The sequence below is a fragment of the Columba livia genome, chromosome 8 (assembly GCF_036013475.1).
Source record: "Columba livia isolate bColLiv1 breed racing homer chromosome 8, bColLiv1.pat.W.v2, whole genome shotgun sequence".
NCBI classification, from domain to species: Eukaryota; Metazoa; Chordata; class Aves; order Columbiformes; family Columbidae; genus Columba; species Columba livia.
This window is the reverse complement of record NC_088609.1, coordinates 3,072,114-3,094,309: the sequence shown is the minus strand read 5'-3', so window position 1 is coordinate 3,094,309 and position 22,196 is coordinate 3,072,114. Positions and strand designations below refer to the sequence as shown.

The window sequence follows — 22,196 nt, the reverse complement described above, 5'->3', positions numbered from 1 at the left end:
GGACCTGAAACACTGCCCTCTAGGGGGCGATCCCAGCGCGCTGCGTGCGCGCTTCCGCTTCCTGGGCGCGCAGCCGCGCTTCCGGCGGGTGACCCTGGCGAGTCCTTCTGTGCGGCGGCAGCGGAGCGATGGGGCTGCGGGACCGCGTTGTGCACGCCGGGGAGCCCGAGGTGACAGGGCCGGGCCGGGCCGGGCCGGGCTGGGCCGGGCTGGGCTGGGGGGGCCGCCGGGCGGTCAGTAACGGCTGTGCTTTCTTTCCTGTCTTTCCCCAGGAGGAGGAGGAGGAGGAAGAGCTGGTGGTAAGAAGCGGGGTGGCGGGCCCGGGCCGGCCCTGCCCGGGGAGCTGGTGGGGCCGCGGCGGGGCTCGGGGATTCGGCACTGACAGGTTGTCGGGGCCGGGGCCGCCGTTGCCGCTCTGTGCTGCGACCGCAGCTCAGCGGCGAGGTGCCGCAGCCCGGGCCCCGCTGCGGGTGTGCGGCCGTTAAAACTGGTGCCTCGGGGGGAGGCGGCGTGTCGGCGTGTCCCCGTTCTCACGGCAGCCCCGTCCCCGCAGGACCCCTTAACCACGGTGCGGGAGCACTGCGAGCAGCTGGAGGAATGCGTGAAGGCGCGGCAGCGGCTGGAGGAGTGCGACGCGCGCGTGTCCTCCCGGTCCCAGACAGAAGAGCAGTGCACGGAGGAGCTTTTTGACTTCCTGCACGCCAGGGACCACTGCGTAAGTGCAGCACCCGTGGGTGCAGCATCCTGCTGGCGCTGGGGCAGGGCTGCCTTTAGCCACGCTTCTGAGCACAGACAGCTCAAGTCCGAGATGTGGTATCACAGTATCACAGTATGTTTGGGATTGGAAGGGACCTCAAAAGATCACCCAGTGCAATCCCCCCATGGAGCAGGAACACCCAGATGAGGTTACACAGGAAGGTGTCCAGGCGGGTTGGAATGTCTGCAGAGAAGGAGACTCCACAACCCCCTGGGCAGCCTGGGTCAGGCTCTGGCACCCTCACTGAGAAGAAGTTTCTTCTCAAATTTAAGCGGAACCTCTTGTGTTCCAGCTTGATCCCGTTACCCCTTGTCCTATCATTGTTTGCCACCAAGAAGAGCCTGGCTCCATCCTCATGGCACTCACCCTTTATATATTTGTAAACATTGATAAGGTCCCCCCTCAGTCTCCTCTTCTACAAACTAAAGAGACCCAGCTCCCTCAGCCTTTCTTCATAAGGGAGATGCTCCACTCCCTTAATCATCTTCGTTGCCCTACGCTGGACCCTCTCCAGCAGTTCCCTGTCCTTCTGGAACTGAGGGGCCCAGAACTGGACACAATATTCCAGGTGTGGTCTCCCCAGGGCGGAGTAGAGGGGCAGGAGAACCTCTCTGACCTACTGACCACCCCCCTTGTAATACACCCCAGGATGCCATTGGCTTCCTGGCCACAAGGGCCCAGTGCTGGCTCATGGTCATCCTGTTGTCCACCAGGACCCCCAGGTCCCTTTCCCCTACACTGCTCTCTAATATGTAATTTCCCAACCTATACTGGAACCTGGTAGCTGCTCAGTCACAGTAAACTGAGGAACTGTGAGCCTTGGTGCTTTTTCTTGTTAAATATTTGATTCCTCTGTATTACAACGGTTCCAGCTGGGATTTGGTAGGTCATTAGACAATGAAACAAGTCAAATGTTGTTTCTGCCCTGCAAATGGCACTTTGCTGTTTCAGTGCTGGTTTTGCCATTTTAAAGTCAAATCTTGTGAAATGTTGTAAGAAATCTCAGCCTGTTAGTTTTCTTGAATTACGTGTTGCAAAACAATGAGAAGAGTGGAGGCTGCACGGCCCAGAAAACCAAGCAATGGGTGGTAACACCCAGCTGATGTCCAGCCCTAAACTATGAGTTACCAAATGCTTTGCTTGTTCTCAGGTTGCTCACACACTCTTCAAGAAGCTGAAGTGAAGGCGGGTGTGATCGCCCACCAGCTCCCGCAGCCCGTGTCCGTGGTTCCTGGGCTCACCTACCGCTCCGTGCCCGTTCCTCGCCCAAGTATAAATGAAATGGTCTCTTCGCAGTGACCGAGTGTCAGCGCGTTGCTGTGTCTGTGCTCATGGAAGATGCGCGTTCACGCAAAAAACATGTTGTTGTTCTGTAATTTTCCATATTAAACATTTTAGAGTTATCATGAAAATACCTCCTGCATATGTGCTAGCTCTTGCTTCTGACTTGTACTGGGTTAAGGTGAAATAAGTGGATATCAGGGCCCGGTCTGTGGGGGGAGGCTTTTCCTCACTTATGGGAATGTCCTTTTTGTGCAGCTGTGATGTGCAGCAGCTGGAGTCCCATCCCACAGGGAAGAATTTGTCTGTTGGAGCCACAAAGATTATTTCTAAGCCCTACATGACCAATATTGTTCACACACTAAGTTCTGATTAAATTTAAATTAAAGGGAGTGACCCTTTTCTAGGAGAGACAAGTCAGCTGTCTCTCACTGTCACCTGCTGCTGCAGGAAGAGTCTTCTGGCCGGGGTTGGCTTCATGTTCTTGTCTAGATGGGAACAGTGGTGGTTCCACCTCCTCAAACCCCAAACAGGGTGAGTGGTCACCTGGGGGAGTGGAAGCCCCTTCTGCTGAGCTGGCACTGTCCGCCAGAAGGGTCAAGTTCACGCTCTGAATGTTTTGCTTCAGGGAGGATGTTCAGTAGCAGGAAAAACAGGATGTCTCACAGGGTAGCAAATACTCTTTTGGCTGTTATTCAAATGTCATAGAACCGTAGAATAGTTTGGATTTGGAAAGGGCCTCCAAAGGTCATTTAGTCCAACCCCTCTGCCATGAGCAGGGACATCTTCAATTAGATCAGGTTGCTCAGAGCCCCGTCCAGAATGTCTCCGGTGATAAATTTGGCTGTTCTGTATAACCGGAGCAGTCTGTAATCCTTTTGCTTTCAAGGTGTTTTTTTATCTTAAATTTTGTTTGTTTTTGTTTTGTTTATTTCTTGTTTCCCCTCCCCAAGTTTATCCCTAGAGGTTTGTAACGGAGCTCTATTAGGGACAGTGTGACATGTTCCTTTCACCGGGGGCGGGTCCAGCTGCGCGATGATTCTCCCGCTGCGAAGCCCCTTTTGTCGCCGGATCCGCATCAGCAGCCGATGCCCGAACCGGCTGCCCCTGCCCCGCTGCCGGTGCATTCTCTCGGGGTGCAGGGCCGGGCGGTGCCGGGGGGCGGTGCCGGGGGGCGGTCCCGGTGCCGGTGCCGCCCCGGAAGGCGGCGGGCGGTGCGGGCCATGGCGGCGCTGGGCGGGCGGGCCGGGGCCGCGCTGCTCCGGCGGCGGCCGCTGCCGGGGCTGGGAGCGGGGCCGCGGCGGTACCGGTACAAGGAGAAGTGGGTGAGCGGGTCCCCGCCGCGGGGGCGGCTCTGCCCTCCCCTCCCGCACCCCGTCCCGACCCCCCGTACTGCCCTGCACCCGCTTTTCTCCCGCTCCCCCTCCTGCAGCCCGTTGCAGCCCTTGTCTCCCCCGGCCCTCCTGTGCTCTTCTTTCCATCGTTCTCCTGCTGTCCCCTCCTCTCTGTCTCCCATTTCCCCACCACACTCGGGTTACGCCTCTGCTGCACCCTGTCCCATCTCTCTCCTCCCACTTATACCTCTTCTGTCCCTGTTCCACACCTCGTTGCACCCCCTCTACCTCCCCATTTCACCCCAGCCGCTTTGCAATTGCACCCTTCTAATTGCTTCATTTGCATGTCTCATTGCACCCTATAGCACCCCCTCACCCGTTGCACCCGTTACACCGCTCCGTATGCAGACATTCCCCTCCTTGCATGCCCACCCTGTGTCTCCAGCTCCATTCAGCCATTCCTAGTCCTGGACCATCCCCAGGGGACCACGAGCCCATGGGTGTCGGGTGCACAGTCACCTTTGGGGGCTGCAGAAAGGTCCCAGAGGCTTTTGGCAGCGCAGAACCTGGCGTTAGATTCTCCCAGAAACCTTTTGAGGCTGGTGGGGGTTCATTGGGATGTTGAGGTATTTTGGCTTTTAATATCTCTGATATTATGTTCCCCCAAGGCTGCCACGGCCCCCCGCATCCCCCCCACGCGCCTGGCCCTGCACCACTTCGACATCAACTACAGCCTGCAGCTGAAGGAGCTGTGGCCGTCTGTCCGCGCTGGCCTGCTCTGCGAGCAGAAGTATGGCGCCCTCCTCAACAACTTCTCTCTCCCTGACCACGTCACCCAAGAGCTGGAACTGCTGAACGCCACCGATTTTGTTTCCGAAGCCACCAAAAAGGCGCGGAGTGTTGCAGCTGCGGAGGAAGCGGGGAGAGGGAAAAGCAGCGAGGGCAGAATGGTGATGCAGGTGGAGACAATGACACAGGCAGAGATGTCACCGCCACTTCGTGCCTCCATCAGCTCCAACATCAAGTGCTACACCTTCCCCAGGGGCGACATCACGCGCTTTCGTCCTGCACGGTGAGACATCCCTGGGATGGGCGTCCCGCTGTCACTGCCGGCCTTGGGGGCTGGACATGCGTGAGCACCCGCTGCTCTGCACGTCCCCACCCTCGCTTCCACCTGCTGTTTTCTTTTCCCCTCGCACATTTGCTTTTTTTACCCAAACTGGTGATTTCCAGGCCAAACACTCTGGGTATCCTCGACTATTATCTGATGGATGCAGCATCTCTCCTGCCCGTCCTGGCGCTCAACGTGCAGCCCGGTGACTTTGTCCTCGACCTCTGCGCGGCTCCAGGTGGCAAGACTCTAGCTCTGCTGCAGACTGGGGCTTGTGGTAAGTGGGTGTTCCTTGTCTCTGGGTGTGAAACAGGGCTGGAAAGGTCTGCCGTGCCCATGAATGTCTGACCATTAATCATTTCTGGTTATAAGAGCTGGGAATCAGGTGTATTTTTGCAAGAGTGACGTTCCCATTGTGCCTGTTTTGTCCTCTCAGGGCGTCTGGCAGCCAATGACATCTCCATTTCCCGGACAAAAAGGCTGCACCAGATTCTCCATAGCTACGTGCCCAAAGAAATCAGGGAAACTGTGAGCGTCACGTCCTGCGATGGAAGGGACTGGGAGCGGCTGGAAGGTGGCACTTTCCATAAGGTAGGTGATTGGAGATAAACCCATCTAGTTCACTTTCCTTCTGTTTCAAATAACTGTATAGTTTTCCATAATTTTAAATGCAGAGAAAGAGAGAAGACTGAGCCACATATGGAGTAATATTTGCTCCTGCTGTACCCTTCCTGCAGGATCTGGTGTATATGGGTATCGAGAATTGTACCTTGATTTAATAATACCCTGTAAAAATCCTGTTCTAATCCATCACCCGGAAGGGGTTAAATGTGAAGATAAGATAGTTTGTGTTTCTGAGCACTTGCAGCTGTGTGACCTGGGTTTGTTGCTCCGGGAGGTGTCACTGCTGGAGCTCTGCCCGTGCGTGGTTGCACCCATGGGTGCTGCAGTAACTCCTGCCAGGAAGATGCAGAGAGTAGAAATGTTAAACGAGGACACGTGTGAGAATGTGTTGTTATCTGCACCATTTCTGTCCGTGTGCATGTTCCCAAAATGCAGATGGCACATTCCCAGCAGTTAGAGTTCACTGTGGGTGCACAGCGATGCTCTGGCAGCATCACCTAGGGAAGGTACTGAGAGATGGTGGGTGGGTGGCGGGGGCAGAGGAGTTGGGCAAGGGGCAGTTTGCACTGGGAGACTCGCTGAGCTTGACCTGGGCCCAGGACTGATGCAGGAACTTCTGCTGCTGCAGGTACTGGTGGACGTGCCCTGTACGACGGACAGACACTCCGTCATGGAGGACGACAACAACATCTTCCACAAGAGACGGACCAAGGAGCGCCAAATGTTGCCCATGCTGCAGCTGCAGCTACTGATGTGAGTGAGCTCCGTGCTGTGTTTTGGTTCTGTTGGTGTTATGGTAGCAGCTCTCCATGGCTGGCACTGAAACTTCGTCTTACTTTGTGTCCCCAGCTGGGAACAGGGGAAACCTGGCGCAGTTTTATAGTGTGATGGTAGTTGAACGTACCAAATAATAATAAGTGTAAGAAGTTGCAAATGTTCTTGGTCAGATCAGTTGTCTTTCCTGTCCCCAGCTGTAGCCATAGGAGGCAGGGAGGAGGGTCTGAGGAGCAGGATGGATATAATGTTGTCCTTTTGTGTGATGGTCTCCAAGGTCCCAGCAGGTGCTCATGGAGGATTCCTGAGTGTCCACATCTCCCAGCATGCAGGAGGACATGGGGATGCTTCATCACCCCATTTTGCTGGGAAGGCTATATGGACTGACTGCGAGCTGGGGCGATAAAGACACAGATTAGAGTCCCATGGCAGTGCTTGAACTGAGGAGCCTCTTCCCCTGTCCATACTCTTGTCCCGTTCCCTTGGGGGTGGGTGCAGGATTACGCCTTCCAGCTGCTCTCCAGTAGTGTCTCTCCCACATTAAGTCCTTTATCAATCTGAGCATCTGTTTGACTCATATTCCCCTGGCCTAATACAGTCCTCACATTGCAGTGACACTGTGGGACTGCCGAGCCTCTGGAGCACAAGGAGACTTGTCTCTCTCCTCCTATGAGTTACTGTGGGTGGGAATGCTGGTGTCCCCCAGAGTCCTCTTCTTCCCATAACAGTGCGTGCGTTCATCTTGCCTGCAGGGCTGGGATCCTCGCCACGAGGCCGGGAGGAGAGGTGGTGTACTCTACGTGCTCCCTCTCCCCGCTGCAGAACGAGCATGTGATCGAGAGAGCGATAGAAATCGCAGAAACCCAGTTTAACGTCGCTCTCCGCGTTGAGGACTTGAGCCGCTTTCGGACGCTCTTCCAGGACACGTTTTCCTTCTTCTCAGATTGCCGGCTGGGGGAGCTGGTTCTGCCTCACCTCACAGCCAACTTTGGACCTATGTATTTCTGCAAATTATGTCGGATGTAGGAGGAGTGACAGACTATGCTGGCTATCAGGAAATACCCCAAATGTCCAGGGAAAGCAAAACTGCTTTATATTTATTTTTCTTTTTAAAATGTCCCGAAGGAAATCTGCTTTTTTACTGCAGACATAGAGAATAAATTAGAAAGACTCACTATGGAGTCTCCTAAATATTTATCTGTTTAATACTGAGGTGTTTAATCTTGGAAAGAGAGAGAGGTCTTATTGGAAGGAGTGATGTATCCACCTGTCTTGGCATGGGGTAAACAGCCTTGTGTGGATGCTGCTTTCTCCCTCCTGCCTGACTGCTTTGATCCTACGTGAGCAGCTTTAGGTTAACAGACACCATCTGGGGATCTCCGCCTTTCCGTCCCGGATCTCGCCATCTATATAATTGAGTTGTGTCAGTCTCTGCTTCTCTCCTCCCTTCAGAGCAGCCTGAGGTCCTGAAACAGGAGGTTCCTAAGACTGTCCCTGCTGTGAGGTTGGAAATGTGCATGGGGTGCTTGAGATCTGGTGGTGGAAAGAGTTTGGTGCTGGGGAGAGGCTGGTGAGTGTTGCCATCCCTCATGGAGAGGAAAGCTGTGGTGAAGAGGGAAGGTGTGAACACTCCTGTGCTGCATGCCATTTAATGTCCAGGGGGAAGGTGTTTGCTTGTTTTGACTAATAACTCTGCATTCCTATAATCACAGTGAAGGATTACTGGAGGTGCTTAATAGCTACATTTTTATTTTTATGAGCAAAATACAGCAATGGGGAGGGTAGATGTGGCTGTATTCCTTGCAGGGCAGCCCATAGTTACATCCATATGAAGTTACTCCAATGCCAGCAAGAAAATACCATTGAGCTGCTGTAATTCTTTTCTCTCAGCATCACTCTGCTGCCGCAAGAGGCAGCATAGACGAAAATGAAAGTGAACCCCCCCTAGTCCATATGTCCATCCTTACAGGAAGGTGCAGTTCATAGATTTATCAGCATTTGAACCGAACTGAAGCCGGTTGTGCTGTCTTCATGGCATCTCGATTCTGTACAGGATCTGTGCTCATTGGCGAGGAGCGTGGGCAAGAAATGGCTTTTCCTTCCTCCTTCTCTCCTCGCCATCATCTTTGTGCTTCCGATTGCAAAAGAGAAATCCTGCAGCGCTGTCCCTTTCTCCCCCAGCCCTGCAGGCGTGGGACCGTGGACGCTACGTGGCTCTCCTCCGACGGCTGAGGGTCTCCACCTCCTTCATGAAGCGGAGGCACAGCTCCTCCTGCCACGGCAAGGCCACGCACTGCACGGCCACGGGCAGCCCCACGGCTCCTGTCACAGCCTGCAGCGGGGACACATGTGGTGAGAGGGGACCTGGGGGGCTCAGACCTCCAGCAGCTTCTGGAAACTTGGCTTAGGCAGGTGGCTCATCCTGGGGAGTGGGAGGTTGGAGGCTGAGCCCTGCCCTTCAAGCAGCACCAGCACGCTGGGGCAGAGGGAAGGCTCTTGCTGTTCTCATGATGGAAATAGTTTCCAAATCTTGGGTAGATTGTTTCAGACACCCCAAACCCGTCCCAGCCAGCTCTGCTTGGAGCTGTCTGGCAGCCAGATCCCTTTTCCTTCAGCATCCTCATTGCTGTTCCATGCTCCATGGAGCAGGAGGAAAGTGCAGTGTGGTGCTGTGGACCTACTCAAAGCAGCCTTGCTGTGTGGCTCCTTTCTGGTGTCAGCCTATAATCCAGCCTGGGGGTGCTTCCCTAGCCCCCCAAAACTTAATGACTTATAGTTTTTGAGGCTTGGGAGAAAAGGGATTTGTGAAGGGTATATAAAGAAGAGTTGTGGGGTTTTTTGATGGACACATGTAGGAGCCCCTGATTTCAATGAAACTATTGAACATCCATCAGCAGTCTCTGCTCCACCACTTTCTGTGTCACATACCTGTTTCAGTGTCTGGTCCCAAGGGTCATTGCAGCACCCTCGGTAAAGCTTTAGCTCTTCCTCATCAGCTTCTGTCACCGTGCTGACGGGTACAACCCCAGCGGGGAAGTTCAAGAAGTTGTACAGCATCGTGGAGGAGACGGCATCTGGGAGAAGCAGAAGAGAGAACGTAGGTAGTCACAGTGTCACATCTTCCTTCAAATTTACACCTTATGCATTCACCGAAGCCCCTGAGAACCAGTGGCTGCTGGGAGGAGAGATTGCACAGGGCTGGTCCTCTGCAGGTCCAAGTTCTACTGCAAAAAGCAACTGTCATCAGGTCACTTCATCCATGGGTCTGTCTCCATCTTCTCAGGTAGCTTGATGGTAGTTATTTTTCCTTCCCTAGTGCCCATAAAATACTTAGGTGGGTGGTGAAGCTCCACAGTAGTGGATGTTCCTGTCCAGTCTCAACCACTGTGGTCCTCTACCCTCCCGGGAAGGTCCCAGACTCACTCAAGAGTTTCCCAGCATATCCTGGGTTGAAGGCAGGTCCCAGGACAGGGCACAGCACAACGTCCAGCTGGAGTTCCATCCACCGGGCGATGAACTCAGCACGGTACACCTTGGGGAGGAGAGGGCAAGTAACATGGAGGCCACGTCCATGCCTGGAGCATCTTGGCTTCTCCATGGTATGCACCAGGCTCTGGCATGGCCAAGGAGGCAGCGGCAGGCAGCTGTGCTCAAGATAAGAAGCAGGGAAGCGTGTGTCTACCTCCACAGCATGTGGCCAGGAATTGGAAAGGTCCCTCTTTGGCCATCCCCACTCCCACGACAATTTTTGTTGTGTTGGGACCATCAAATGTGGGCATTTGGGCATGAGAACTGTGGGCAACCAATAAAGTCCTGGCTGGGTTGGCCTAAGAGCCCATTTACCCCGCTCCCATCACTCTTTAGTGCCTTTCCCCGCATCTTGTCTCCTCCCCAGCAGCCCCCTGCACAATCCCTGTCCGAACTGATAACCCTCTGACCCCCCACTTGCCATAAAGCCTCAACTTGTATCATGACACCAGCGAGAAAAGTCCTCAGAACATACCTGTATTTCATGGTTATGATTCCACATCTCCTTCACTGACCTGCAAGTGGAAATCATAGCAACATTTTTAATCTTTAAGAGGAGGAATTGCTTGAATAATCCTCCAGGTTGATAAGCCCCAGTGATTTTAGCAGTTATTTAAAACAATACATCTTTCACTATTTGTTTAAAGTTTCCTTTGGCATTTGGTCAAGCGACTAAGCAACAAGTGTCTGGAAGTGGTAGAGAGGTTCCTTTTGTGAGCCTGGATTTAGTGCCAAAGGCTTCCTGTACAACCTTAGGACATCACTAGGGCCGTGCAACACTGGGGAGATGTGTTCCTAAAGGCTGAAGCAGTGTCCAGGATGGAGGAACAGCCCCTGCAGAGGTCAGGTAAGAGCCTGTCGTGACTCCAGTTCCCCCCACAACAGACACTTAGAGAAGGTACCATTCATCTCCATGGATGATGCCAACTTACCTCATTCCACACAAGCTGCTCAGGTAGTCAGCCAGGCAGGGAAACTAGAAAGGCGAGAGGCTCCTGTTAAGGACATGACTTGGGGGTGCAGTAACTTGTGCCATCCCAGGAAACCCCCCCACCCTGTCCTGTCTGTATCCCTCGGGATGCTGCACTGAGGGTGAATGATGATGGTTAAAAATGCTCCTCATGGTTCTAAATTTACTTTCAACTTCTGGGTTTTGGTGCTCAATTTGTTTCTTACAGCACAGTATTCCCTGCTCATAGAGGAACGTATTGACCTGAACCAAGTCACCTTTCGTTATTTTTGATAAATCAAACATTTCTTAGCTTGTTATCTCCCAAAAACAAGACCTCTACAAGCACTTGGTTTGCCTCTCGCTCGCTGCTACCTTTCTCATCATGTCAGCTGAGAACAACCCACACAAATCCCATGGTAGAGAGAAGGTATCTCATGTGAGCCTGGATTTCATGCTCATCTCCCAGACCTGTACTGGTGCTTGCACCTCGTGCTTTAAACGTCATCTTCAGACTTAAAACATTTCTACTCAGTCTTCTGAACTACAGTGGAGATATACTACGTTTGGACTCCATGATCCTGAGGGTCTCTTCCAAATGAAATGATTCTATGATGCTATAATTCTATGAACTGGACAGAGAGGCAGAGAAAGTGGAGGATGGAGGAGAGAAGCCCTGCAAAAGGATGCTCAGGTGGTGAAAAGGCTACACTGGGGGCCAGCCCTTGCTAATCACCAGGAGACCCCATGGAGGTGTGATCTTTGAGAGGCCTCCAACACTGAGACAGAGCTTCAACTTCAAGTCTCTCTGCCACAGTGATCCCGATGGTGAATCTGTAGGAAGCTGGGCACTGCTAGGTCTAGTATTTGAAGAACCACTTGCTGTGGGTTCTGCATTAATCTTCTGCAGCTCTTGGCTTGTCCTGCTTTTATTTCCCTTTAGCACTAGATAAATCCCTGCAGGGGTCTAGAAAAGACCTTCCAAAGAAATCCCATTGTCTCTAGTTAAAGGTGTCTCCCAGTAACGTCACACTTTTGGACATCTCAAGGTCTTTCTGTCACCACTCTGCTTTGAGCCTGAGGCCAGGGACTCACCAGAGGTTTAAGAATTAGAGCCAGCAGCTTCTTCCCCAGCCTTGGGATCTTGCAGGAATTCACCTGTGATTTCAAAGTGGGATCTACAATATTTCCTGTGCTGAGAGACAACAAGAGGAGGAGATAATGCCAGAGAAGCTGTTTGCCCTTTCTCAGAAACCCAAGTATGTCCTGTTGTAGTGGGAGACACGAGCTCATTTTGCCCATGCATTGTGCTCATGGGTGCGGGGATGGAGGTATTTTACAGCTCTGCTGCCAAAGGTCTCCTACTTACAACACATCCAACCAAGCATGGCCTCCATCAGCAAAAAAGGTCTTCATAAACAGTTTCATGACATAATGGATCCGAGGTGGAGAAAATGGTACCAGCTGCACCAAAACACAAGATTACGTGGCAGCCTGGGGATGTGAATAGTTTCCAAGGCATGACTGTGGACATATTTCAAAGGCAGAGCAGCACCTCCCTGGGCTTCACATGCTAACAGAGGCCCCAGTTCAACCCTTTACTAGCCCAGGCATCTCCCGATGGGATTATTCCTCCCTGACAGCCATTTGGCTCAACTCTGAGAACTCCCCAGAGCTGTTGCCTCCTTCATTCTGCTCCAGGCAGTCACTGACCCAGAAACTGCACCAGCTTCCCTCCTGTCCCAGCAGAATTGACATATCTCAGACGTGAACTCACTTTGCTATGAAAAACACCACTAGCATGTTTCCACAGGTAGATCTAGATGGAGGGAACAGCATTTCCCATCTCATGTCCCACGGTCCTTTTCCCTCAGTAGTCCAGGAAAGACAGAGGTCTCCATGGACATTAGGGAGGAAAGAGAACACCACCTCTCAGAGCCTGGCTGGGAAGGACAGACCTAGAAAACACTGGGGCAACCTTCCAGGGTCAAATATGGTACTTGGTGGATGCTGCTGTCTGTTGTGGACCACAGCCACCAGGAGAGCAAAACCAGATTTTACACAATGAGGGTGGTAAAACACTGGCACAGGTTGCCTAGAGAGGTGGCAGATGCCCCATCCCTGGAGACACTCAAGGCCAGGCTGAATGGGGCTCTGAGCAACCTGATCTCGTTGAAGATGTCCCTGGTCATTGCAGGGGGTTGGACAAGATGACCTTCGAAGGTCCCTTCCTACCCAAACTATTCTATGATATGTTCCACCCCTGGCTCCTTGCAGGTACAAGTCTACTGATTGCTGGTGCTGTTTCCCGATGACCTGCTCTGCTACCCCTTGTAGACACGTCTGCATTGCATAGGTGGCTGTAATAACTTAATCCCATACCTCTGTGAGGTCATTTATCCCATAACTTGGCTGGGGACTATGTCTGATTTCTAAAGCATGATTTCAGCAGCGAGGAGCAAAGCTGGGGCCACCTTGGGGAGAAGACCATGGGGTGGTTATGCTCACCTGGTGCCCGGCCGCCTGCAGAGCCTCCCGGGTCTCCTGCACCGCCCGTCGCATGCAGGGGGGCAGCGGGAAGTAGCCGTCCGTGTCGAAGTACCCGACCCGCAGGGGAGCAGAGCTGGAGTACACCTGGAGCAAAGAGCCGCCAGCTGAGCATCATCAACCCTGCTGGGGTGGGACTGCCCCACGCTGAAGCCCACTGCAGAAGGGGATAAAAGCTCCAGATGTTAGGGAGGAACTAATTTTCTGGCTTGCTGCTTATAATTTCCATAGGTTACCCCTTCTGAATGTCCACTCCCACCTCCAGTGTCCCCTTCATCCCTCCCTTCTGATAGACCACAGTCACTCAAGACCAGCAGATTCAACCATTGCTACAAAGGATGGAGATGGAAAAAACTCCTGAACTTCAGTTGCTGCAGAGAGAAAGGAAATGCCCTCACTCTAGAGATTTGCTGCAGGGGTTTCTGATCCTGTCTCATCTTCCCCTTTAAAATCTCCAGCATTTTGCTCCCAGTGTTGCCTTCCTCCTCTCTCTTTTCTAGGGTGTCTCGATCTGATGAGCTACATGCTAACAGGAAAGTCAGAAAGGGTAACTCTTATTAACCGTTTTGTTTTTTTCCTAATAACTACGAATCGTGCCCTCAAAAAGAGCTATCAAGTTATTATACTAGAAACTAGTACTGTAAAGATAACCAGACCCTTAAAGAATGCATACGTTGAGTGTGTAGAACCCTCAAAAGAACCATGGTTTGCTGATTAAAGGATTCACCTCCTCATTGAAGGGGATGGGGGGCACGGTGGGGTCCAGGCGGAACATCTCCTGGCAGAGCAGAGCCTTCATGCACAGGGCCAGGCTGTCCACGTCCCTTGCCATCGGCCCCAGCGCACAAGGAACTGGTGTGGGACAAGAGCAAACATCCATGTCAAATGAATGGGTGCACCAAGCACTGGTCCATCCTCTGCATGGCCGTGTTGGCTGCACGGAGCAATCAGGCAATGAGGTGGTGTGTTTCAGATGGACTCTGGACAGATCTTGGTTGTCTCAGGCTTTTGTCAGGCCTAGAGAAAGACATGAGACTCTTCACAGCACATAGAGAAAAGCAATTAAAAATCCACGTACTTGCTGTGATCCCACTGACTGGGCCAGTCATTCCGGTCAGGCTGCAAGAAAACAAAAAGCAATACATCGTCATTTCAGTAACGGTGAGGTATTACTGATACGTTTGAATAGCATAGTGGAGTCTTCAAGTCAGCATCTGAACCAGAAGGAAGTTATTAAAAGTATTTAAGTCACGTGAAATGGAAAATTTTGGTCAAAATGAAAATAAAACCCAAAACACTAAACCCCAACAAATCTTAGTTTTGGTTTAACAAAAAATGCTGCAGACCGCAGGACCTACCTGAGCCTGTCAGCTGTGGGTTTGAGCCCACACAACCCGCAGAAGCTGGAGGGCAGGCGGATGCTGCCACCAAGGTCCGAGCCGATGCCCAGGATGGAGCCTCCACCTGCGATCAGAGCTCCCTCCCCTCCCGAGGAGCCCCCGGGGCTCTTCTGGTGGTTGAGGGGGTTCAGGGTCTGGCCAAAGATGGGATTGCTGCAGTCGTAGCTGAGGAGAAGAAAAACAGCAATCGGTCTATCAGGAACAGCCTAATGCCTTGAGTTTGTTGTCTCTCTCTTGCAGTGATCCTGTGTGGCATCACTAACCCCATTCCTCCATCCCGTAAATCCCTCGGGCTCATTCCCATGAGACTCTGCTCTCCCTCCCATGCACAAGCACACTTGATTTCTCTTATGCCACGGTAGGTGTTTTTCCTCTTAATCTTATCTGAAGGCTATTCTCAGTTGAAATGAAGTTATTGGCAGCAGATGGAAGAGGGATTCATCCAGACAACTTCTCAGGAGACAGGGAGGAGCCTGTCCTGGGACCTACAGACTGCGTTTCAGCTTCAAGGACAAAACTAGAGAAAAGATTTCTAATGATGGGTGTTACCTGAAGAGGGATTGTGGCACATTGGTCATTGCGAACGGGATGGCCCCCTGTCTCTTCAAAACTTTGACTAGGACACTATCTTCCTGCATCGGGGTGCCCAGACATTGAACAAGCCCACAGGTTGCGAGATGTCCCTGCAGAGAGAAGAAGTGACAACACACACAGTCAGCACAGTTAACTGGTGTTTTTGGAAGGATGTCTGGTGTCCCTTTTGGGGTGGGGGTACTAAACCACTCCCGTGCAAGCCCTCGCATGAAGGGACAAGGATTCTCCTTCCACCCTTGGCAGAGGTTCAGGCTTCTGAAGCTGTCCTTGCTCTTTTCCACGTTGTTTCTCTCCCCTGACCCAGACGCAACTCTACAGGGGCTGTAGCTCAGGATCAAACCCGGTACCCTGCTGTCCAAGTGAAGCCACCAGTGGATGTTCAGGGAGGGAATATATATCCCTGGCAAACACAGTGTGATCATTTTTCAGTTAGCCTTGGTGTTTGAGACTTGCTTTGGGCTTAGAGCCCTCTTAACTGTGTTGCTGAGTCAACACAGAGGAGACTGCCTAACAAATTCAGCTCAGGAGTGTGTGGTCAGTCCTCATTGGGGCTTGTCTGTGAGGGGGTCCCTGGTGCATCTCATGCACAGGGTCTTTGCTAAGGGGTTCAGTGGCCAAGCTACAGCACAACAGGGACTCAGGGTTAATGGTTCCTGCTACTAATGACTTTCTAGAAGCTGAGTCACATTCTTATCCCTGATACAGCAAACCTCTGAGTAAAAACCTGAATTATGGCCCAAACAACCATGTAGCCCAGCCTGTGCTGTCTCACGTATCAGAGAGGAAATAATTTGGGGGTGTAACTATTCACATATTTTTGCTGATAGAGGCTTCTGACTGCCAGGGCTGCAGCTGCCATGAGATGTGGAGTCACAGCCTCAGACCCAGCCAGGCTTCCCATGGTGTACACAGGGAGAGATGGGGCCCCTTCCCCATTCTCTGTGTCCCACCTCTTCACCACCCAGCCCAGCTCACACAGGAACACTTCACGGGCACAAAGGGAATCACCTTATGGCCGATGTGATCCTTGATGCTGACAGGGATGCCGTAGAGCAGCCCTTTCTCCCCCCGCCGTTGTATTTCCTGGAGCTGCTCCTCACACTCTGGGATAAAATGTCGCAAGCAGTTTGTCTGCTGGGTCACTTCCAGGGCCTTTGTGGGAAGTTAGTTGAGCACATCATTACACATTTGGTAGCTACCTAGATCTTTAAAACAAGGGCTAGTGGCCTGGCATGAATAGTGACCCCCCTCCCCAGAGCATCCCAGCTCAAACCATCTCACAGGACTGTCCAGTGATGGATCTGACCCAGGAGACAGAGATCCCAGCCTGTTAATATCTTTTGATATCTGCTATATTAAAGACTCATCCTAATCACCAGCTCAAATAAGTTCTCAGCCACTGGCCCCCACACCACAGCATGGAGAATATAAATGATTTGCCCATCACACTGTGGACAGGCACTCACCTTCTCTAAGTAGGTGTAGAGGACTGTCTTGGGGGACAGAGACCCTTCCTGCAGTTTCTTGCTGAGTTCCAGCAGAGGCAGGGACAGAATGGCATCTGTCTGGGCACTGGGGACCTGCAAGGGGAAGATGAAGGGGATGCCAGGGCAGGATCAGAGGGGATAAGTCTCTTAATTTTTGCTGACATTATCAACAGAGCTTGCTGGAAAGGCAGATCCTTCACGTGGAGGTTCAGACCCTGAGCTGCTGAGTGTTTTATCCTGAGTTTCCACTGTTCTGTGCACTCCATGGGTCTCATGAACATGATGCAAACACAGGAGCCCAGCTGTCTCTGAAGACATAGGAGGGCTTCACCCATCCACTGCAGCAACTACACATACAATGCGTCACATTGAAGTCTTCCTTCTGGCACTGTGGGACTCACGCAGTGACCACTCTCAGCTGAGCAAACACCAGCCTGGGCAGAAGGTACTAAAGTCCTTGCACACAAGCCTTAGGCTGGCCCTTCACCCCTCAGAATGGGCACAGGCACTGTGGGTTGGCCTGGTCTGATGACAAACATCTCATAGCTCAAGCCCAGCAAAGAAGTCAGTAGTGACTCATGGGTAGGTAAGGTCTACTCAGGCAAAGACAACTGGCAGTTCTCAGTGCCACCAGCTTTGTTTAAGGTGGTGGCATTAAGAAAAAAAATGTTGTAAAGCTATGCATCACTAGTAGCTTGTATGCTTTACCTCCAGGTATGTTACCTGTGTAAACATGAGCTGGTTTAACAAGTACCTACTCAGAAAAAAATGGAGCAGGGAGGAAACGCAGTTAGAAAACACTGTTGCAGTAGGAATTCAGGGCCAAATCCATGCTGGTTGGGTGCCTGCCTCATTTGTCCCCATAGCATGCCCTGTTTGCTCCCAGGGGACACCGAATGCCTTGGTCTTCATTAGTGCTAAGTTAGGCCGAGCATCTTCTGTACAGCCTGCTGGTCTGGGAGCTCTCACTTGTTGGGAATCCTAGTGACAGCTCTTTTGAAGACTCTCCCCGAACTGTCCAGAAGCTAGGTTTCAGGGACAAAGATATAGGGGTGTGGACAAATGTGTAAACTTAGAGTTAGGAAGAGAAAAAGCTTTCTTGCTTCTGTCCATAGAGGCAAGAGACATTTCTAGATCACTAATTTGGATCAATAAAGGTCCACGGTTTCATCAACTGTTGTTGCCCAAAACCTCTTCCCAGTGAGTAATTCACATCTCTCTGGCTGTAGCCTCCCACCACATCTCATCCAGCTTGAGGAGAGCCATGATCTCCCTTCCTCCCAAGCCAGCCTTTCCTCTGGTTGAGGATTGCTGGCACATCTCCCCTGGGGTCCTCATTATAAAAGCTATGGAGGCACAAGCTGGAAGGAGAAGCTGAAGAACAGCATCAGGAGACAACCTGGTAGGACTCAGACCCTGCCATGAGGAAAGGTTACCTGCTCCCTGAACTGCTGGACAGCCTCTGCCATTTTCTTCAAACCCTCATCCCGGGTCCTCCGAGCCTCTTCCATTTTCTTCTGGATCTGCCTCTTGCCCAGCCATTTCCAGACCACCACGGCCGCCACCGAGCCACCGAGCAGGGCGAGGGCAGCTGAAGGGTTCACCTCCCTCTCTGGTAGCAGCTGTCTCAGTTGTTGCTGGATCATAATGTGGTCCTTGGGTCTCTGGGGACAGAGGCAGAAAGAAAAGCAAAGCAGGAGACCTTTCCTGCCTCCCCAGAGCGGTTTCTCTTCCCAGCACCACCCCTTTGGGTCAGCAAACAGTTTGTAAGTCCAAAGATAACCCTTGCAAAGCTGCTGTCAGTAGAGTGCGCAGTGGTGAATGATTGACCAGGAAATAGAGAAGTTTGGCCAGTGACGCATAGGGTGATGGGTTTATAGAGGCTTCTTGATATACGGGAAGTTCTGTGCTGGAGAGGAAGGGCTGCAGGATCAGCTGAACAAAAGCAGCAAGGAAATGGCTTCTATTTCCTGCATAGCTTGAGAGGACAATGGGGGAAGGGGAAGAAACATCTTGAAATCACAAGACTTCCCTGCACGAGGATGGGGAACAAGAGGACACATAGCTGTGGGGCACACACTCACCAAATCCATTAGCCCACGCTGGTCTCCTGGGGGTCAGAGGCTGTTTCAGGAAGCCCATGAGATGGTGCTCTGCACTGCCACCATGTCTGAATGCACCAGAAGGAAAGGCTGGTCCACTCCATGACAGAGCATGCCGGTGTTGCCTTAGGAGCGGAAAATCCCACAGGGTTGCAGCCCAGAAGCAAGCTATTTCCAACAGACATGGGGACAACTGGTGCCTGAGGTCTTTCCAGCACAGATGCTTCTCACTACAAGCACACTGAGCTGAAAGCAACAACCCAGCCTCAAAACAAATGGCGTGGTCTGTCTACGATCTTCTCTGCTGGTTTTGGATGGTAGGTCCTCCTATGTGTCCCACCTTGAAAACAGCTGTTGGGCAGCTGGATTGTGCATTGCAAGACTTTGCAAGGTTGCATTTGATGGCCAGAAGCCCAGAACCTGATCCTACAGAGTGTAGAACTGGCTATGGAAAGGAGGGTGAAGAGCCTTCTCCCATCAGGCGAGACAGTCTTCTAATGCTTGACTTTCTATGTCGTAACAAATTAAGCTGGCCTTTTACTGTGTTCTCTTTCAGTGGCATCCCTGCTCAGAGGCTGCCTCTTCAGCCAAGGCTCTGCTGGCTTTACAACAGCAGCAACATGGGCACAATTCCTGCAGCCCAACAGCTTCTGCCCCGTGGTGCTGGCCACAGCAGGTGCCTCCAGAAGGTCCATGTGAACACAGTCTAGCATGCAGCAACACCCAGCCCTCTCCCAGCCTCCAGGAATCCACGGAAGGGCTTCCCAAGGCAGAGATGGGCTCTTTACCTATGTGACAGCAACACAACCTCTACGATGGGCTGAGCAGACCTGGGAAGGTTTTTTCCCCATGTTGGGAAGCGTCAGAGCATTGGCTTCCCACATTTGCGTGTGCATGGGGACCTGCGCTCCCATCCTGCCCTTTAGACACTCAGCAAATGTTTATTGGAGATGGAGCCAGAGCCAGCTGTGTCCGGCCTGACCTGGCGTTTCAAAGGGCAGATCTATCAGCAGGCACAGCTGTTTTCACAGCTGGCTAGACCCAAAGGAAGGAGGATTGAATCCACCTTCAGGACTGGGATGGTTTCAAAATCCAAGCCAGTTTTGCACCCTCCAGGTAGACCTGCTGAGGCACTCCAAGAGCCATATGAAATTAAAGAGTCTCTGCCATGGAGGTGAACAGCTACGTGGATGCAGATGGTCACAGTGGGTGGGTTTGTGTGGACCCACATCTAGGCAACGGGGAGCAAGTGATGCTTGGGAGAAAAGTCTGCTGAGAAAGAGACCACATGGGGAAACCGAGTCAGGAAAGCAAAGGGATGTCCTAAGTCAAACCTCAAGTCCATAATAGAAGTGGGCCTGCCCAACTCACAGATCAGTGTTCACTCCTCCACGTTGCACCAGGGTGTACTAAATAACCAAGGCCAAGTGCAAAGTTTTTGCCATGTTTTTCTCACCTGACTTCATTTACAAAATGAAGTATGTTAACCACGCTGCTCTGAAAGAATTTTACAGACGTTTTATAGAATGCTGAAATCACAGTGAAATGAGCTGGTCCCCTCTAAAGAAGTTGTTCCAGTTGGCTCAGAGGACTGAATAAGAGCTTTCTGGGAATTCTCCAGTTTCTGACTCATTTCAGCCTGGAATATGTATTGGAAGCATGAGACTTTCCTCAGTTCCAGTCCAGCTCCACCAACACTCAAAGCTGGTAAGAAACTACTTAATCTGCACATTTCCAACAACCAACAATATCAGCTGAGAGATGAGAGTCTGTTTCTATCAATGCTTTTTTTGCATTGCTCACCCTGTTGAGGCAAAGATGTGCAGAGAGCTGTTAGTTCTTCACCACTTGTGTATACACACACAAGTATATGATTAAAAGCCTAAGTACAAATCTATCAACACACACATACACACTTTAATCCATGGGTACTTGAATATTTGTGGAGGTACACCTATGCCAAAATTTCTCACTTTGGATTAGCAAATTACTCACTTTTAATGCATCATCACTTCTCAATGGGAAATTGTTGAGTCTTGAGAAATCTGTCTTTGCCCATGGCTTTGTGGCATCAGTGTGTCACGAGGTGACCCTGGGGACATCCCAGCCAGAGGGAGATGCAAAGTGGCAGACCATAGAGTTTGACAGGTCTCACTTTAGGATCGCTGTTTATAGGGTTGTGAGATCTATTGAGTTTAGTCCCACTCTGGGGATGAGGTAATTTCTAGTGCTTTCCACCATTTATCTACGTCCAGAACTTTTCAGGCTGTATAGTTCTGTACTGTCCTGCTCAGGCTACGATTCAGTAGCAGGTTTCCAGGAGTAATTGGTCATTGCTACCTTTCTCAGGCAGGAGGAGGGTCTTTTCCCATACAACCGGAATTTTGAGAGCATGGAGGGGGGGCTCAGTGCTTTGTCTCACAGCACTTACATAATGGGAATTGTTTTCCACAACATGCCATGTTTGTCTGGGAATCCAGGTGCTCAAATAGCTAGGGGCGGGTTGCAACCACCACACCTTTCCTTGCAAAACAAGGTCTGTGCATGCTCAGTTCTAGCCAGGAATACTACCTGGGCGGGTTACCTGCTTACCAATGAGGTCCCAGCTCAAAATCCTTTGCTCCTGGCCTGAGACAGCCCTGGTTGCTTGGCAGAATTCCATCAGATGGGAGCTCTGTGGCTTGTGGCACCAGCAGCATCCTGCAGAGATGGGGCATCTTCTGGGAGCAGGGCTGTGCCACGGACCTGCTCCCTGCTCTGTGCTGAGCAGAAGATGGTAAGTCAGGCTCAGGAGCCAGGACTTCGTGTGATTCAGACTTGCTTGTGACCTTGCAGGGCTGCTGGATAATGGCAGCATCTCTGCACAGCCCCAGGGAGGCAGGTAAATGACAAGAACGGTGTCACCCTTTGGGTAGCGGCTTTCTCCTCCTGTTGGGGAAATACCGACTCCAGCCCCGGTGCATGGAGAGATAAAAAGGCTTGAAGAAGACATGGATCATCGCTAATGCTGATGCCTTGTTTCAGGGCAGGCTTGCTTATTTAAAGCATTTTGGTCTCCGCCATCACTCCCACCTTCTCTTCCAGCCTCTTCCTCCACCTTGAGAGTGAAGGATGGGTTGAGAAACAGCACACAATTGTCATAATTGGAAGCACCAAACAGTGCAAACAGTCTAAATGCAGCCACAGAAATGCTTAAACTCAGTTTTCCCTCAAGTGCTCATAGGCAATAAAAAGAATCCCCAGTCTTCTTTTCCCATTCCTTAGCTGGAAGAAACAATGAGGAACAAGAGTGAAGACAGACCACTTACCACACTTACCACTTCTCATAGCTTATGCTTAAACAAAGACAACTAAGTTTTCCACTATTCACTGCACAATTAAACTGCAGAGCCTGCTGCCACCGGACCGTGTGGAGATCAAGAGAGTAAATGAGTTCAGGAAGGGGCCCAACAAGTTCACGAAGGAGAGCTTTCTGGGCAGCTATTAAAAATGATGCGCTGACTGCAAGTTTTTGCCAAAAAAGCCTCTTAGCAAAACCATGGTGCAGCCAGAGAGGGAATCTTACACTTACCAGTTTATGTTTTCCCATAAACATCTGCTCCTGTTTGGTGTTGGAAGTAAAATATTGGGGTAAACAGCTCCTCAGCCCCCTGCAGCGCTCCAGGCTGGGCGCAGAGTGGCTGGAGAACAGTCAGACAGAAAGGGACC

General features: G+C 51.6%; 3 protein-coding genes across 3 annotated transcripts; 2 read left to right on the top strand and 1 right to left on the bottom strand.

Moving 5' to 3' along the window:
• The first annotated feature begins 13 nt into the window (after positions 1-13).
• LOC102083535 (cytochrome b-c1 complex subunit 6, mitochondrial) lies at positions 14-2,171 on the top strand. Its single transcript, XM_065071471.1, has 4 exons — positions 14-170; positions 273-299; positions 554-715; positions 1,908-2,171. Exons 1-4 carry the CDS (start codon positions 129-131, stop codon positions 1,938-1,940), a joined length of 264 nt encoding a protein of 87 aa, XP_064927543.1. The 5' UTR covers positions 14-128; the 3' UTR covers positions 1,941-2,171.
• A 1,063-nt stretch (positions 2,172-3,234) lies between these two features.
• NSUN4 (NOP2/Sun RNA methyltransferase 4) lies at positions 3,235-7,072 on the top strand. Its single transcript, XM_065071470.1, has 6 exons — positions 3,235-3,363; positions 4,041-4,444; positions 4,606-4,760; positions 4,920-5,074; positions 5,736-5,860; positions 6,634-7,072. The coding sequence occupies exons 1-6, from the start codon at positions 3,262-3,264 to the stop codon at positions 6,905-6,907; spliced, it is 1,215 nt and encodes a 404-aa protein (XP_064927542.1). The 5' UTR covers positions 3,235-3,261; the 3' UTR covers positions 6,908-7,072.
• A 528-nt stretch (positions 7,073-7,600) lies between these two features.
• Positions 7,601-18,254, bottom strand: LOC102098879 (vitamin D3 hydroxylase-associated protein). Its single transcript, XM_065071468.1, has 15 exons — positions 17,823-18,254; positions 16,366-16,479; positions 15,908-16,051; positions 14,855-14,988; positions 14,264-14,470; positions 13,984-14,024; positions 13,633-13,757; positions 12,867-12,992; positions 11,728-11,822; positions 11,454-11,553; positions 10,342-10,385; positions 9,885-9,924; positions 9,305-9,413; positions 8,810-8,955; positions 7,601-8,213 (listed from the first exon to the last, which is right to left on the bottom strand). The coding sequence occupies exons 1-15, from the start codon at positions 18,030-18,032 to the stop codon at positions 8,088-8,090; spliced, it is 1,761 nt and encodes a 586-aa protein (XP_064927540.1). The 5' UTR covers positions 18,033-18,254; the 3' UTR covers positions 7,601-8,087.
• Positions 18,255-22,196: the final 3,942 nt, after the last annotated feature.

What these genes read in the sequence shown, in the direction of transcription:
- LOC102098879 (XM_065071468.1), bottom strand. Translation starts at nt 18,032, where the DNA reads ATGATCCAGCAACAACTGAGACAGCTGCTACCAGAGAGGGAGGTGAAC. An exon ending in CTCTAATTCTTAAACCTCTG is followed by an intron (nt 10,386 to 11,453) that starts GTGAGTCCCTGG and finishes TCGCCTTTCTAG; the next exon opens with TTTCCCTGCCTGGCTGACTA. An exon ending in ATATGCTGGGAAACTCTTGA is followed by an intron (nt 8,956 to 9,304) that starts GTGAGTCTGGGA and finishes TGCTTCTCCCAG; the next exon opens with ATGCCGTCTCCTCCACGATG.
- NSUN4 (XM_065071470.1), top strand. Translation starts at nt 3,262, where the DNA reads ATGGCGGCGCTGGGCGGGCGGGCCGGGGCCGCGCTGCTCCGGCGGCGG. An exon ending in ACCGGTACAAGGAGAAGTGG is followed by an intron (nt 3,364 to 4,040) that starts GTGAGCGGGTCC and finishes TGTTCCCCCAAG; the next exon opens with GCTGCCACGGCCCCCCGCAT. An exon ending in CTGCAGCTGCAGCTACTGAT is followed by an intron (nt 5,861 to 6,633) that starts GTGAGTGAGCTC and finishes TCTTGCCTGCAG; the next exon opens with GGCTGGGATCCTCGCCACGA.
- LOC102083535 (XM_065071471.1), top strand. Translation starts at nt 129, where the DNA reads ATGGGGCTGCGGGACCGCGTTGTGCACGCCGGGGAGCCCGAG. An exon ending in TGCACGCCGGGGAGCCCGAG is followed by an intron (nt 171 to 272) that starts GTGACAGGGCCG and finishes GTCTTTCCCCAG; the next exon opens with GAGGAGGAGGAGGAGGAAGA. An exon ending in AGGAGGAGGAAGAGCTGGTG is followed by an intron (nt 300 to 553) that starts GTAAGAAGCGGG and finishes CCGTCCCCGCAG; the next exon opens with GACCCCTTAACCACGGTGCG.